This window comes from Crocodylus siamensis, chromosome 2 (assembly GCF_052110815.1).
Source record: "Crocodylus siamensis isolate JL-2025a chromosome 2, ASM5211081v1, whole genome shotgun sequence".
Classification (NCBI taxonomy): domain Eukaryota; kingdom Metazoa; phylum Chordata; order Crocodylia; family Crocodylidae; genus Crocodylus; species Crocodylus siamensis.
The window spans coordinates 11,937,286-11,951,816 of NC_143396.1; the positions used below are offsets into that span (position 1 = coordinate 11,937,286).

The 14,531-nt window shown below is 49.0% G+C and overlaps 1 protein-coding gene across 10 annotated transcripts in view; it reads right to left on the reverse strand.

Annotated features, from left to right (window-relative positions):
* Window positions 1-14,531, reverse strand: part of DCTN1 (dynactin subunit 1) — a 119,164-nt gene that overhangs the window by 102,434 nt on the left and 2,199 nt on the right. For 2 of the 10 annotated variants that reach the window (XM_090035180.1, XM_090035179.1), the window contains exon 1: window positions 1,489-1,703. The exons of 3 other annotated variants lie outside the window; for them this stretch is intronic. In XM_090035180.1, coding sequence (XP_089891306.1) covers window positions 1,489-1,521 — 33 coding nt within the window. In that variant the 5' untranslated portion in view covers window positions 1,522-1,703. Of the gene's footprint in view, window positions 1-1,488; window positions 1,704-14,531 lie in introns of those variants that run through there. 5 more of the 10 variants (XM_090035181.1, XM_090035191.1, XM_090035182.1 and 2 more) reach the window with 4 other exon arrangements.

Consider the following 14,531-nt stretch of genomic DNA (forward strand, 5'->3'; position numbering starts at 1 on the left):
GATCACTCATGAGAATGACCTTGTTAGCATGCGAGGGGCGTTGACCAACAGAATTAAGATACCACAAAGAGGGCCGCAACCAAGCCTGTCCGGAAGGGTACTCAGGTTCAGCTTTGTTGACACTGTAGTCTGAAAATGCACTCTGAGCGAAACCTAGTTCACATTGGATGCACACAGGCCTCCCTGCTTCAAGCACTGCTGGAGCTGACCCCAAACAACAGGCTAATAGTGGATGAGACATGCAGTGACCCTGCCCAAAGGACAGACGGGTCTCCCAGAAACCGGGCCATGCACATTCACATGCTCAGAGGCTTTGTTTCCAAGAGCTGTGGGCTGTAACAGGGACCCAGGCAAGGAGGAGCACTCTGCAGCACAAGCACAGGCTCACAAGCCTTGGCCATTTACAAAGCTGTTCAAACTACTTCCCGGCTGCATGCCCTGACCCAATCGTTAGCTCTGTCCTGAATGGCAGATGCGACGCACAGTGACCCCTGCTACCTCTGCCACCTGACCAGGCCTGGGTGGCAGCAATGAAACACAAAAGCAACTGAGTCACTTGGAACAGAGACACTGAATTAGATGCCAGAAATGAGCCAACCATTCCTCTTGTGGGCAGTGCCCCTAACGATGCTCTTCCTGGGAAGCTAGTGCACTTGCATACTACCTTCTTGCGTTCATTTACACTGCAGGGGGCTTGAAAAGACCTCAACGTAGGGCGAAGCATGGGCAACGCTCTCTCCCCCCTCAGGGTCTGCGAAGCCAAAGGAAGACGGAACCACGGCCCTTCGGTGGCTGCCATCAACCTGGAATTAGCAAGCGTTTTGCCAACTTGGCAAGCACCAAGTAACAGAGAAGCCTGAAAACGCACGACCCCCCTTCTGCAAGGCCAAGCGACTCGGACAGAATGTCACTGTGCTCCAGGAAACCAACCGAATGACAAAGAAAGAAACTCCAGAGAAAGGCCTCTTGTAAAGCCATTACACAGTCTGAGTTCTGCTGCCGACTTCCCAGCCCACGGAGAACTGCAATATGGTAAAAGCCTGGGCTCCCAAGTATGAGAAACCATTCCAGCATCTCTCAGAACAATCGGACAGGAGACACAAAGCAAGGGGGGGAAAGGCAGCCTGGAATCCTTGTGCTGAAAAGCCCTCAAAAGATTTTGTCATCGTTGGAGGCTCAGCTGACACCTCATTATATTACCAGTAATAATTAACAAGAGAGAGACTTGTTTAAATGGAAAAGGAGCAGCTAACAATATAATTCAGATACATTACCTACCCCTCCCGTACATTTTCATGAAGATATTGTTATGAGCCAAGAGGCACAATACTGAAAAGAGGAGCAGCAAAGGAAACACCATCTAGATTTCACATTAAAAATACAGCTATTCTTCACCGCAACAGATAGCATAGAGATATACTGCAGGGGTGATGCACAGCATAATGGATCCAAGGAGTTTGCAAATAAGTTTCCCTCCCCCCAACTTACCCGGCTGTACGTGTGTCTCTTGCTCTGGGCCATGCTGCTGCTGTTTTTCCTCTTTATTTTTATGATTTTTTTTTTTTAAATGATGGTCTCAGTTCATGGCTAGCAGCAATTCGGGGAGAACGTGGTGGTTACATCCCAGCAGATTCCACCATGCCCACGCACCCCACGCCACGATCCGTCAGGTCACGCAGAAAGGGAGAAAAGCCTTTTCTGAGAGAGGCTTCGTTAATACAGGGATATACAGAAATCCAGCCCAGCTGATGGAGACTCACTCTGCGCTAGTGCTGCTCCAGACTTGTCACCGATTCTGCCAACTCACTGGGTCCTAATGCTAAACAAGTTCAGACCGAAGCCTGCGATGGGAAAGGCGAGCTGCCTGGCTCTGATGCTGGCAGCAATGGCCGTAAGCCATCAGCAGCGAGCCCCTCCAGTACCAGAAGCCCCTGCATGGAAGGCAGCCTGGTCCCAAAGCAGAGCCAGGTGCTGGACAGGATCCACTGGGACTTCTCCTTGCACTCCTGAGGACTGCCCAATGTGGCAACAAGCTTCAGACTACAGCTTATTTTACTCCAAAATAGGATTTAAGTTGATTTTTTCCATCTCCTCCTTTCCAAGAGGCAGAGGCCTGGCTGCTATTACAGCCCAGGTTTGTGGTACTTGCTCCATCCCTCATCCAGCCCGTTTTCCCCCTTAAACCAGGAACAACCCAATGGAGTTTAGAGAAGAAAATGAAGCGGCGCAGACTGTACTACTGGCAAAGCTACCTATTTACAGAGCATTATGCTAGATCCATTGTCTCTGGCCCCCCAACCAGACCCATCAGGATGAAACACTTCAGATGGTGGAATGCTGCAAGCTACATGAGAAGGAAGCGAAGATAAGGTGACCAAACAGTTAATCGGGGGCATTTTTTAAAATCAATAATTGTTCTTTCTATGGTTGATCTCAATAGAAGCCTAATTAAAATCAGCAGCCTCTCTTCCCAGGGCTGCTGGAGCACTAATTGCTGCCTGTGGACCAGGCAGTGAGGACTAGGGCAAGGGGCTTGTCCTGCAGAAGGGTTTAGTGAAAGAGGAACCCCAGTGTGCAGCACATCTCCTTCATTAGCTCACCACCTTTCAGACCTTCCCCTGTGCTCCCCCAAGGTATGCTGCAGTCTTTGACCAAAGGTCTCCAGGCCTGAGGTTCCTGCTGCCTGGCACCAACTTGTCACTTGCAACTCAATGAAGTCAAGCTCTGCTTTACCCACTCAGATACTCAGCCCTACTAGTCAAGTTCCAAAGGTCGGGGGTATTAAGTTCTCACCAGGGTTGAGTATTTGACTGGACAAATAACGTTTGATCAACTGACCAGTCAAATATTGGTCAAAAATTGTAAATTACCAATACAGTCAAATAACACACAGAAAAAGCACAAAGTTTCCACTAAATGTGTCAAAAAACAATACAGATCCTATTTCTGTCAAGAAAACTCCCCCAAAAATGTACTCCCCATAACATTTCTATAATCTTTGACTGGTCAAAAATATGCAGTCAAGTGACCAACTTGCACTAGTCTAGTTCTCACCCCTCAGCTCCTAGAGGTGACAGGAGTACGAAGGAGGTAGAAGTGTGCAAGCTCAGATGCTACTGCTGCATAAGAGGCCATCCTCCGTGGCCCAGACATGGACTGGTGGGCCAGCAGGCTCTTCTCAGTCCGATGGCACCGATTCAACAGAACGTGCTGACACAGGCAACTCAGCTGCCCTAAACAGCTGCACTGAAACATCACTTTTAAAGGACTTCTAAGGAAGCAAATGGAAACGAATGGAGATGGCTGGAGCCAAGTGAAAGTGCCCTTACCCCTCTTTCCAGGAAGCACATGAACAGCTGGATTGGAAAGCAGCTGCAGCAGCAGTGGGTAAATCTGGTGCTGGGGGATGCTTTCCTGGTCCAGGCCTGTATCTACCTCCTGGAAACAGAAGCATGCTGGACAGTTCCACTTGCCAGCAGCAGCCTAGAGAGAAACCGCTTGAGAACGACTTACTGCTCTATGGATTTATCCCCCGGCTGCTGTGCTGCTGCTGCTGTGGCCAGGTGGAACTGCCCTGCAGCCTCTGTTTCCAGGAGGTGGGTGCAGAACTGGACTGGAAAATCATCCACAGCCAAGTGCAGCTGCAATGCTGTGTGCAGTGAGTACAGGGAAAGATCTCACGAGCTCTGAGAAAGCAAAAGTAGCAGTGCGATGGCCAATGACTTCACTGGATAAGTAAACACCTTGGCTTGTTTCTCATTTTGCAAGAAGGGGTTGCTCTTGTAACAATCCAATCAAACTGAGGGTGGCTCCAAGAAATCTTTATAACAGAAAACTACTAACTGCTGGGCTACTTTGCCTGGTTCATATAGACATACAAGGCACATAAGAAATGGTACAAACCAGGGACACATTGAATACCCTATTACCTACTTCTGCAGAACCAGATATGTCTGCATGCTGGCAAAGGGCACCACAGAAGCATGTCCAACATCACTTTGAAAGCACTTCCAAGGAAGCAAATGGAAACCAATGCAAATAGCACAGGGTATGATAGAAGGCAAACCAGGCTAAATTTGCTGCGATTAGGATAGAAAAATCCCACCTAAAATAATGGGAACTAGCCTTTTAAGTGGTTTTTAAACTACCCAGAATAATTCTATAATAGGGGCATCTCATAAGTGACATAAGAATATCAAGGGCATTGTTCTCATTTATGTATATATCTTATTATTTTAAAACACTCTTGGTCTCATCCCTGCTACATTCTGTGAGACAAAAGTAGAAAGAGATGACAAGTCCACTGTAAGCTGGGGGTCTCCACTGGTGTGCTGTGACATTCAGAACTGAGTCACAGAGGCGTGCCTGGAACCAAAAAGGTTGAGCACCATGGCTCTAGGGGAGCCCACAAAAGGTCTTGGCTGGTTGGCTACCACCAATTTATAGCACTCGTGTCTACATAAGTGTGCAAATCAGCTCCCATTTTAACCCCATTCCTTGTGCATCAAGAGCTTTTAATCAAAACATTTCAACGTGGGTTAACAGCTTCCTTGCAGAGTCCCAAATTCAATGAGTACATTTTCTTGATGACTGTATAAACATCTGTGTTAGATGAGTGCGGAGAAAACAGGACAGTTCTATTTTAAAAGGCATCCCCATCTTTCCAGGTGACCAACTGAAGAACAGCTCAGAGCTCCATTTTGCAGGTGGCTGAACGGGAACGGTACCAGTTGGAGAAAATGCGCAAGTGATTAAAATGCACTGTTGAGTAAGCATAATACCCAATTCCTAGGAGAGACTTGGGTTTCTAAAAGCCTGCGCAACTGCATAATGCTACAGCTTGGATTCTCCCCGCTCCCCTTTGCTTTAAAAACGCTGCCAGCAGGATGCAGGGAAGTTAGGGAATCCAAAAGGCACGGTAGACATCAGCTGGACACACACGTATGTCTGTCATTTACGCTGATTTTGTACACCGAGGGAAGTTACACCAGGATCGCAGGCAGACAGGCAATGGGGGGTGGGGGGAAGAGATAGAGAGAGGGAAGGAAGGAAGGATGGATTTAATCGATCCCTGCTATCCTGGCATAGGTGGACACAGTAGGCCCTATTACATGTCACAGAAGTAAGGCTGGAGAGGACCTTAAGAGCTCACATAGCCCACCTGGGAATTAAACCGGCGACCTTGGTATTATCATCACCAGGCTCTGATCATAGCCACTAGGTGGCAGTGAACAGGTTCCTTGAGGACAGGCCTGGGAGGTACAACGCATTGTGACCAGCAGATCCTGGTCTCTACCAGGCCTGAGATAACTTAGTTTTCACATTGACGTACCCCCAGGCCCTTGACCAGGGAAGGGTGCCTCAAGGCACTTTCTAGGGTACTTTGTGACATATTAGCTAACTCCGTTTGGAATATGAGCAGAGAGAGGCAAAAAGATTTATAAGAATGCACTATCTTATGAGAAAGACAAAGGAGGCGGATACCTGGCTGCCATGTGCCCAAGCTGGCTGCCAGTCCCAGGGCCTGCCACTGCACCTATCTTAGGACTAAGCTCCTCACCACCAGCCCTCCAACAAGCACCTGGACACTGTGCATGAAGGAACTGAAGGGCAAAACATCACTGCTGCAGTGCTTGGCACTGAGACGGGGGCTTCCCAGCAAGGGAACTGAAACACCATCTAGCCAAAGTCACAGGTGGAAACTCCCGAATTAAAAGCATTTCCTCTTCCTTGGCTGCCCCTGCAAGAACTGCCTTCCCTGCAGGGCTCCCCCAGCCTGCAGTCTCCCAAATCTAGCCCTTTTCTCTAACCTCCATGCACAGGAAATGCTCAGATAGCAAGAGATCCCTGCTCAGCCAAAATGGCAAAGGCCAGGAAGTCTCCCACCTGGAGAAGACAGTGGCATTATTTTTGATGGGGGGACCCCTGCACCCCCACCCCAATTGTGAAGCAAGTTTAGTAATGCACTAGTGATCCCACACAGCGTAGTGCATTGCCTGGAACACAGGCACTGGCATAAGATCTAGGAACTGATTGGAGCAGACCACTAAACTAGCTGGAAAGTCTCAGGCATCAGGCTGATCTAACAAAGCAGCTCATTTAGCATTAGAGTTAGGAGCGCCTTGAGCTTTAGGCACAAGACCAAACCCGGAGACCATGAGTCTAAAGCCTGGATCTGTACAGTTTTCTGTGGGGTCCAAATAAGTCACTTGACCCCTTTAGGCCCAGTTCAGAGAAAAGCACCAAAAATGGCTGGCAGGGAAAGATGAGGAATGATTAAAGGAACCTAATGTGGATGCAGCCCTTCGGCTAAACAAGGGCAAAGCAACTGCTCATAACGTTCAAATATGCGACAGGCACAAATGCAAGGAGAAAATGCAGTATGAGAAGACACTCCACAAATGATAGGGTCCTAGTCCCAAAAGTAACAACTGAATTAATGTCAGGACAACTGGCTTGTTAGTGGCTGGAGAGCCATGTCAGCACAGGGGAGAAGCAGCTAGGTGAGACTTGCACATTTGCCTCTGCCAACCACAGGTTTAGGGGCTTCTGCCTAAACATTCAACCCACAGGCCCTGCAGCTTACCCCTTCACCTGCCCACAGAGAATAATGAAGTTGTACAGCAGTGGGACTGGAAGAAGGTCAAATCTAGTCCAGCCCGTACTCAAGGCAGGATCAGCCCTGTCCAAATCAACCCCTGCAAGAACTTGTCTAACCGTTTCCTACGACTCCACAAACAACTCTCCTGCACAACTACAGGGCACAGTCCCAAGATACCAAGAACACCGTAACCTGCTGCAGGTAAAGCAGGGGGACAAGGGCACTGTCAGTGTCCTGCCACTGCAAGGTTGCCACATACGCTCAAGAGACCCAAGGAAAAGGACCATGCCCCACACTACAAAGAGAGGCAAAACCCCGCCTGGTAATCTGGCCGTGGCATAAAATTATTTCCCAACTCCAGATGTGGCTACTGGGCTGGCCCTGGGTGGCAGAGCAATACCCTCTAACCAGCAGCCCTCTGGTTTTAGTTGCAGCAGGAGAACCAGAAAACCCTAGGCAAAGCCACCAGCCTTGGCTACAGCCAGTACCAAAACCTTCTCAGAAAAGCAAAAAAAAAACACCCAACACCTGTAGCACCACAAGGGGGAAAACTTCTTCCCAGCCACATGTAGCAACCAGAGACCACATACAAAACCTGAAAAATGCCATCCTGCAAAGAGAAGGCCAGCAGGCTCAGTCTGGATGCTCACATTAAGGACAATAAGAAGTCCTTTTTTAAATACATAGAGGGCAAAAAGAAGGTCCCGGGTAATGTGGGGCCCTTGCAGGACATATTGGGAAACTTGGTCATCACACCAGGCGACAAAACTAACATCTTTAATGATTTCTTTGCATCTGTCTTCCTAAGTAGGGACCAGAACAGCCACCTCCCTGCTGGGCCCCCCTCGGGCCCTAGGGGAGGCACACATGGGCTAAGGGTTAGCAAGGAACTAGTTAGGGAGCTTCTGGAAGGGCTGGACGTTTTCAAGTTAGCCGGTCTGGACGATCTCCACCCTAGAGTTCTAAAGGAACTGGCCAAGGTCATTGCAGGACCCCTGGCACGGCTTTACGAGCACTTGTGGTGCTCTGGTATGGTGCTGGAGGACTGGAAGAGGGCCAACGTGGTCCCCATCTTCAAAAAAGGGAAGAAGGAGGACCCGGGAAACTATAGGCCAGTTAGTCTTACCTCAATCCCAGGCAAGCTGTTTGAGAAAATTATTCTGGCGCACATCCAAGAGGGACCAGCAGGTGACTGCATGCTTAGGGGCAACCAACACGGGTTCATCAGTGGCACGTCCTGTCAGACCAACCCGGTAGCCTTTTATGACCAGATCACCAGATCATTAGATGCAGGAGTAGCAGTGGACATAGTCCTCCTAGACTTCCGGAAGGCTTTCGACACTGTCTCTCACCCCGTTCTCATTAAGAAACTGGGGGGCTGTGGTGTTGACACCCACACAGTCAAATGGGTCACCAGCTGGCTGGAGGGTCACACCCAGAGGGTGGTAGTGGATGGGTCCTTCTCAACCTGGAAGGACATGGGCAGTGGGGTCCCCCAGGGCTCGGTCCTCAGGCCCGCACTGTTCAACATCTTCATCGGTGTCTTGGACGAGGGGGTAAAAAGCACCCTGTTCAAACTTGCTGATGATACTAGGATGTGGGCACACTAGAAGGAAGCAACAGGCTACAATCAGACCTAGACAGGCTACAAGGGTGGGTGGATGTGAATAGGATGGGTTTCAACACTGACAAGTGCAAGGTGATGCACCCCTCGGGAGGAACAACCAGCACCACCCTACAGGTTGGGGAACTCCCCTCTTGTCAGCACGGAGGCGGAAAAGGATTCATAGATTCATAGATCGTTGACTCCAAGATGAACATGGGCCGGCAGTGAGGGGAGGCAGTCAGGAAGGCCGACCGCACCTTGGCATGCATCCACAGATGCATCTCGAGCAGGTCCAAAGAGGTGATCCTCCCCCTCTATGCGGCACTGGTCAGGCCGCAGCTGGAGTACTGCATCCAGTTCTGGGCGCCGCACTTCAAGAGGGACATGGACAACACGGAGAGGGTCCAGAGGAGGGCCACTCGCATGATCAGGGGGCAGCAGGGCAGGCCCTACAAGGAGAGGCGATGGGACCTGAACCTGTTCAGCCTCCACAAGAGAAGGCTGAGGCGGGATCTAGTGGCCTGTTACAAACTAGACAGAGGGGATCAGCAGGCGTTGGGGGAGTCCCTGTTCCCCTGAGCACGGACAGGAGTGACCAGGAATAATGGTCACAAGCTGGCAGAGGGTAGGTTAAGGCTAGATATCAGGAGGCGCTACTTCACGGTCAGGATGGCTAAGATCTGGAACCAACTTCCAAGAGAAGTGGTGCAGGCTCCTACCCTGGGGGTCTTTAAGAGGAGGTTAGATGAACATCTTGCTGGGGTCGTTTGACCCCAGTACTATTTCCTGCCATGGCAGGGGGTCGGACTTGATGATCTGCTCAGGTCCCTTCCGACCCTAGAAACTATGAGAAGGAAACCAAGTGGTAGGGGATGATTCTGTAATGCCTCCCAGCAAGACAGACTCACTGGGCCCTAGGAGAGCTGGCACTGCTCCTCTCCATGCTTCCCAAGGCTGTAGCCTGCCATATATAGTTCTCCCTCCTCTGGTAACAGAGCCTCTTCAGATAATGTGATCACAAAAAGGCTAGAAATGTGAGCAGCAGCAAGGACTGCCAAGTGGCTCCATCCCTCCCCTGAAAGCCTGCCACAAAAAAATTCCACAGCTCTGGAAATAGGTCAAGGAGAATATGGCCATCTGTACCTGGTGCTTTTGGAAAGGATTTGCCACTTAAAGGCACGTGTCTTGAGAGACCAGGCTTGAAATATTCCCAAAACCATTAACACCTCCTGATAAACATAACCAGGCAGTCACAGGAGCACGAGGTCCTGGCTGCTAAGCAGGGAGGACATGAATCAGCGTTTGTTCCCTAGGAGGAAAGAAAGCAGCAAATAACAGCTTCTGAAAACACTGGAGGTTCAGGAAGCCACATGAGCAAGGCCCAAGCAGTGCTGTCACTGAGCCCTGCACTGTATTGCCTCTCAGAAAGGCAAGGGAGAAAAAAAGGAGCTCTGCAACAAGGCAGGAGCTGTCCGAGAGCAGCTCTCAACCAGGTCCATGAACAACAGAAGCAGAATCCAACATTTTCACTGGTCACAAGCTGGGTCCATGTGGGAACCAGATCTGTAAGACTCAGAAGGGCACCTCACCTCCTTCAACCCAGATAAAAAACAGGAGCAAACTCCTTAGTTCCCACAGGCTGGAGGAATGCTGCTGGGCCAGTTCACAGGCTGAATCGGGTTCACAGACCAGCCACATATGCTCCAGACCCACTTCATGCACCATACCAGGCACCGTACAAACCCATAGGGAGACAGCCCTTGAACCGAAGAATTCCCAATCCATGTGATCATGTGATTTTGTCTAGTTATAAAGGGAAAGAACAATATACAGGCAAGGCACTTGGGACAGCAGGAGGCGATGAGCAAGTAGGAGAGTGGGAACAAGGAAAAAATGGAAGAAGGGCAGTGGGGGAACTGCTGGCAGAGAGCACCCCGTCCAGAGTCCCTGCTGTGGAGAGCTGGGACTGGCAGCTTTTAATAACGCCTTGAGTCCAAAAGCAAGAAACCTTGATTTAAACAATCAGAGGTAAGTAAAGACAATATGGCACTTTACAACTGAGACTTGGCCCTGTTACTGATGCAATGGCCAGAATAATTCCAAGCTCCTTCTCATGTTGCTGTGTTGGCTCCTGGCACACTGAAAGGAATATCCATCTTACTTTTGTCCCACAGCATAAGCATGTGTGACCAGCATACACAGAGGATCCACTAAGCCAGAAACATAGCTCGTGAAAATGCTCCTTTGCTGTGATGCTAATAAAAAACAAAACAAAAACCTGACAGCAATTCAGATGCTGATGCCGAGATGACCATGCGGACCAGTAAGAGCCCACTGCTTCCTTGTTCCCTCCCATCTATTTATCTTTAGATCAAAAACCTTTGGGATCGGCTTTTCCTCTGCATTTGTACAGCACCTAGGCTCAGCGTACTGTCCTAGTCCATACTTAGTCCATTCCATGCTGATGTACCTATTATTTTTATGGCTACCCTGGAGAAAAAAGCCACAGCAGTGGTCATTTATTATGTCTCTGCAGCCCTTTCCACAACATACGCATTAAATAGGAATGAATTAGCCTCAGCCTCTAAAACAACAACCAACTCTTACTTCCTGTCCTGCAGAGCAGCTGCTAGATAAGAACAGCTGCTGAAAGGCTCAGAGGACTTTGGGTAGGAACAAGTTACCACCAGGTAAGCTAGGGAAAAAGTGCATTGGGCAGTTGCTGCACAGCAGCTAATGCACTGTACATTCCCCCCCACAACTTACCTATTCACAAAGCTGTACCGAGAGGCCACTGTCACCAGAATACAGAGCTCAGGTTCCTCTGGCCCCATCTATTGCTCACAACAAGATAACAGAAATGCTTGTTTACTGCTATACCTAAAGCACAAGCTAATTCAAACGATCTAATTCCGTATCATAGAATCACAGACAAGGAGGGCTGGAAGGGATCTCAGGAGGTCACATCTAGTCCAACCCCCAGCTCAATGTAGTACCAGCCCCAACTACATCATCCCAGCCAGGGCTTTGTTGAGCTGGGCCTTAAAAACCTCCAAGGATGTAGACTCCCCCACCTCTCTGGGGAGCCTGTTCCAGTACTTCACCACCTTCCGAGAGAGAGAGTTTTTCCTAAAATCCAACCTAAACATCCCCTGCTGCAATGTGAACCCATTGCTCCTTGCTCTGTCATCTGTCAGAACACAAGAGGACAGGGCCCAGCCAGCAGCTAGAGTTTCGGACCACCAGGTCTGGTACCCTGTTCCCTGCAGGATCTTTCAACTTCATTTAAAAATAAAAATGGATCCAATGGCATTAGGACCCCGTAGATAGCAAGTGCTTTGAGTCTGCGCTCTGCGAACTGCACCATTTCCCAACTTCAGCAATAGCTACAGTGGCGGTGGCAACAAAGCCAGACTGCAACCCTTCAAGGACGAGAAGGAGGTTATTCTGGTTTCTGTTCATTTTCTATTTCTTATGCCATCAATTTAATGATTTTCTTTTCAGCTAAGATTCAAGCCATCAAGATTGCAATCAATATATCAGAAGCCCGTCATTGGGAAGGTAACCATAGCAACACAGAGGAGCACAGGATGCTGCATCCAAGCTACATCTGTCTGCTACCAGGAGGAGGTTAGTCCATTTTAGCTCCAGATCATTTCCATCAAAACAATCCAGCCATTACTTCACAGCTGAACACCTTCCCATAGCCATTGGCAATTCTACTGTTAACCTGTAAACAGCCTTTAACCTTCGCTGCTTTTAAATATATTGAGATTGAGCTGCTTGAAACATATGCCTGTTCTGCTTTTTTATTACTTGAAGATTTAAAGCTTTTTCATGTTCCTTAGTTCATTAATACGATTTTGTTAACACAACACAGATGTTGCTTTGTTACGTATCATTCATACCCCCTGTCTATCTACTTTGTCTAAGTGTGCATGTGTGAATTGTTCAGCGCCCCCGGCTCATCTCCTTTGGCGCACCGCTGGGTCTCTGACATGCAGCATTCTTTATCTTCAAAATGCTACATACGGCTTCGCTGCAAAGGGGCCTCTATCGAAATGCACAATTCTAAAAGAAATCACAAGAGCGTGTTACCATTCGCTATCTGGCTGAATCATCCCACAGCCCAAATAGATGGCAGAGGAGAACAGGAGAGATGTGGCCAGAGGTTAATGTTATACCAGTTACATAACAATCCAGATGTATTTTACAGCTTATTTACATTCTTAGTCAATTTGTCACAGATTCTTAAAAGCCTGCTTGATCAGAAACTCCTGGCCTGCAGGGCAGAGGCAGAACCCCCTGTAATACAGCCCCCTGGGTCCTACTGGGTTTCAAGCCTTGCTGCATGAGCACAAGCCCCTGCCATCACCTCAAACCTCCAAAAAATTGAGAGCACAGGGGCCTTTCTCCTGCTAACAAATCGTCTTTCCTGCCTTCCTCCAGTCCTTCTCTGCAGAGGATCTTAAGTGCTTTGCAGTTCCTTTAGCAGCAAATCTTCCCAAAGCCCCTGTGAAGTCAATCTGTGTTACCGCTCCTGTTTTATGTTAGGGGAAGAAGAGGCACAGACAGAGGAAGCGATTGCCTCAGACCGTACTGCAAGCTCACAGCAGAGCCAAAAAACTCAGATCACCCTAGACCTATTTCAAGACCATCCCTCTCTCCCAGGGATGTCACCAGATCCATCAGGTGGAACTGGGAAAGCGTGCCAAGGTCTGGCTTGTCCAAAACAAGAAATGCCCTCTGTGGGCAGCTTCTACTAGCCTGTGCAACATTCTGGAATGTGCCCATGCAGCCAGACTGGTAAAGGCTGGGTTCGTGCACCCTCAAGTGGCTCAGCGCAACCACAAAACAATGCAACACAGCCTGCAGCATGCACTACTGAAAACGTGCCTTGCTACCAAAAGCAGCTGGAAGAAAGATTCAGGTTGTAATAGCGAGATTTAAGGTCTGTAGAGCCACTCCCCCCACGTGACCACAGTATGCAGATGAACTGGGGAGGGCAACTACTAGCTGGTTTCTCCCTCATATCACTCGCCGATTGACTCAATGTGATAAATGCTCCATCTGACAGTAAGAAACGTTCCCTCCTTTTCAGCTTCTCTTGTAGAAAGGTTTGGGATGAGGTTGTGAGGGGAGGCTGGTTCAAGAGAGGGGATGGCATTCAAAAGGATTTGTGAGGAGTAGAAACTAGGAGCAAGGAGGGAACCAAGGCTGTCAGGACCAGCACTCAAAGCATTAGAACCAGCAGAGGCATCCTCTATTGCAGCAGAGGCCTTGAAGGTGAAGAAACACCAGCCACTCACTCTACAGTAGTTACTGCTGTCTTCATCCCCTTCTGTGATAATTAATGTTTGCAGGGCCTGAACAGCCCAGCCAGTATCCAAGCCTTGTGCAGTGCCCTTCACAGCAGAACACAGGAAAAAAATTAGCAGGCTCCCTCCCAGGTCTGTTATTATACAGTCTGGTGGTAAACTCCACTGCACAGCTCTCTGGATAGCTCCAAGGTCCTACCAAAGAACCAGCCTGTCCAGGGCTTGCTTCTCTTTCAGCATCACAGCCTCCCTAAAACTGCACTAGTAGGACACATGGCCTGCTATCCCTCTGCCTCCATCCTGCACCCTGGATGCAGCTTAGAACAGGGCCAGCCTGCTGCAACATGACTACAAGTGTCACCACAGATAAACATTACACCAAAGCCCCATCCTGTGGACTAGCAGGCAAAGGGACAGGACAGCGACATGCTCTCTGACAAAAATCTGGAATGCGCTCCAAGGGAGGTGGTGCTCTCCTCTACCGTGCAGGTCTTTAAAAGGAGGCTGGACATGTACCTGGCTGGGGTTATCTGATCCCAGTGCTCTTTCCTGCCTATGGCAGGGCATCAGACTCGAAGATCTACTGAGGTCCCTCCCGACCCAAATATCTACGAAAATGCAAAGTACCACCAAGCACTGAACAGCTGCTCAGCATCACTGCAACAGCAACAGAGACAAGCATGAAAGGGGCATTGCAATGACGAATTCTATTAACATGCCTCAGACTGAGTTCACATATATTTTGTATTTTAAAGTAATCTACTTTCTTTAAATATAGAAGGAAACAGGACAGGAACAAGGAGACAGTGGTTGCACACCCACAAATTGCTCAGCTATCCAGTGACTGCATATCAACCCTAAATTATAGACACAGCTTTTAGGCACCAACTTTTCCATTTTATGCTTGTAGCCAACACAAAGAACTGCCAAGTTCAGGAAGGCAGCCAGCAGTATTGACCAGTCCTACCTAATTAGGGCTCCAGCTGCTGCATGCCTGGGACATGCA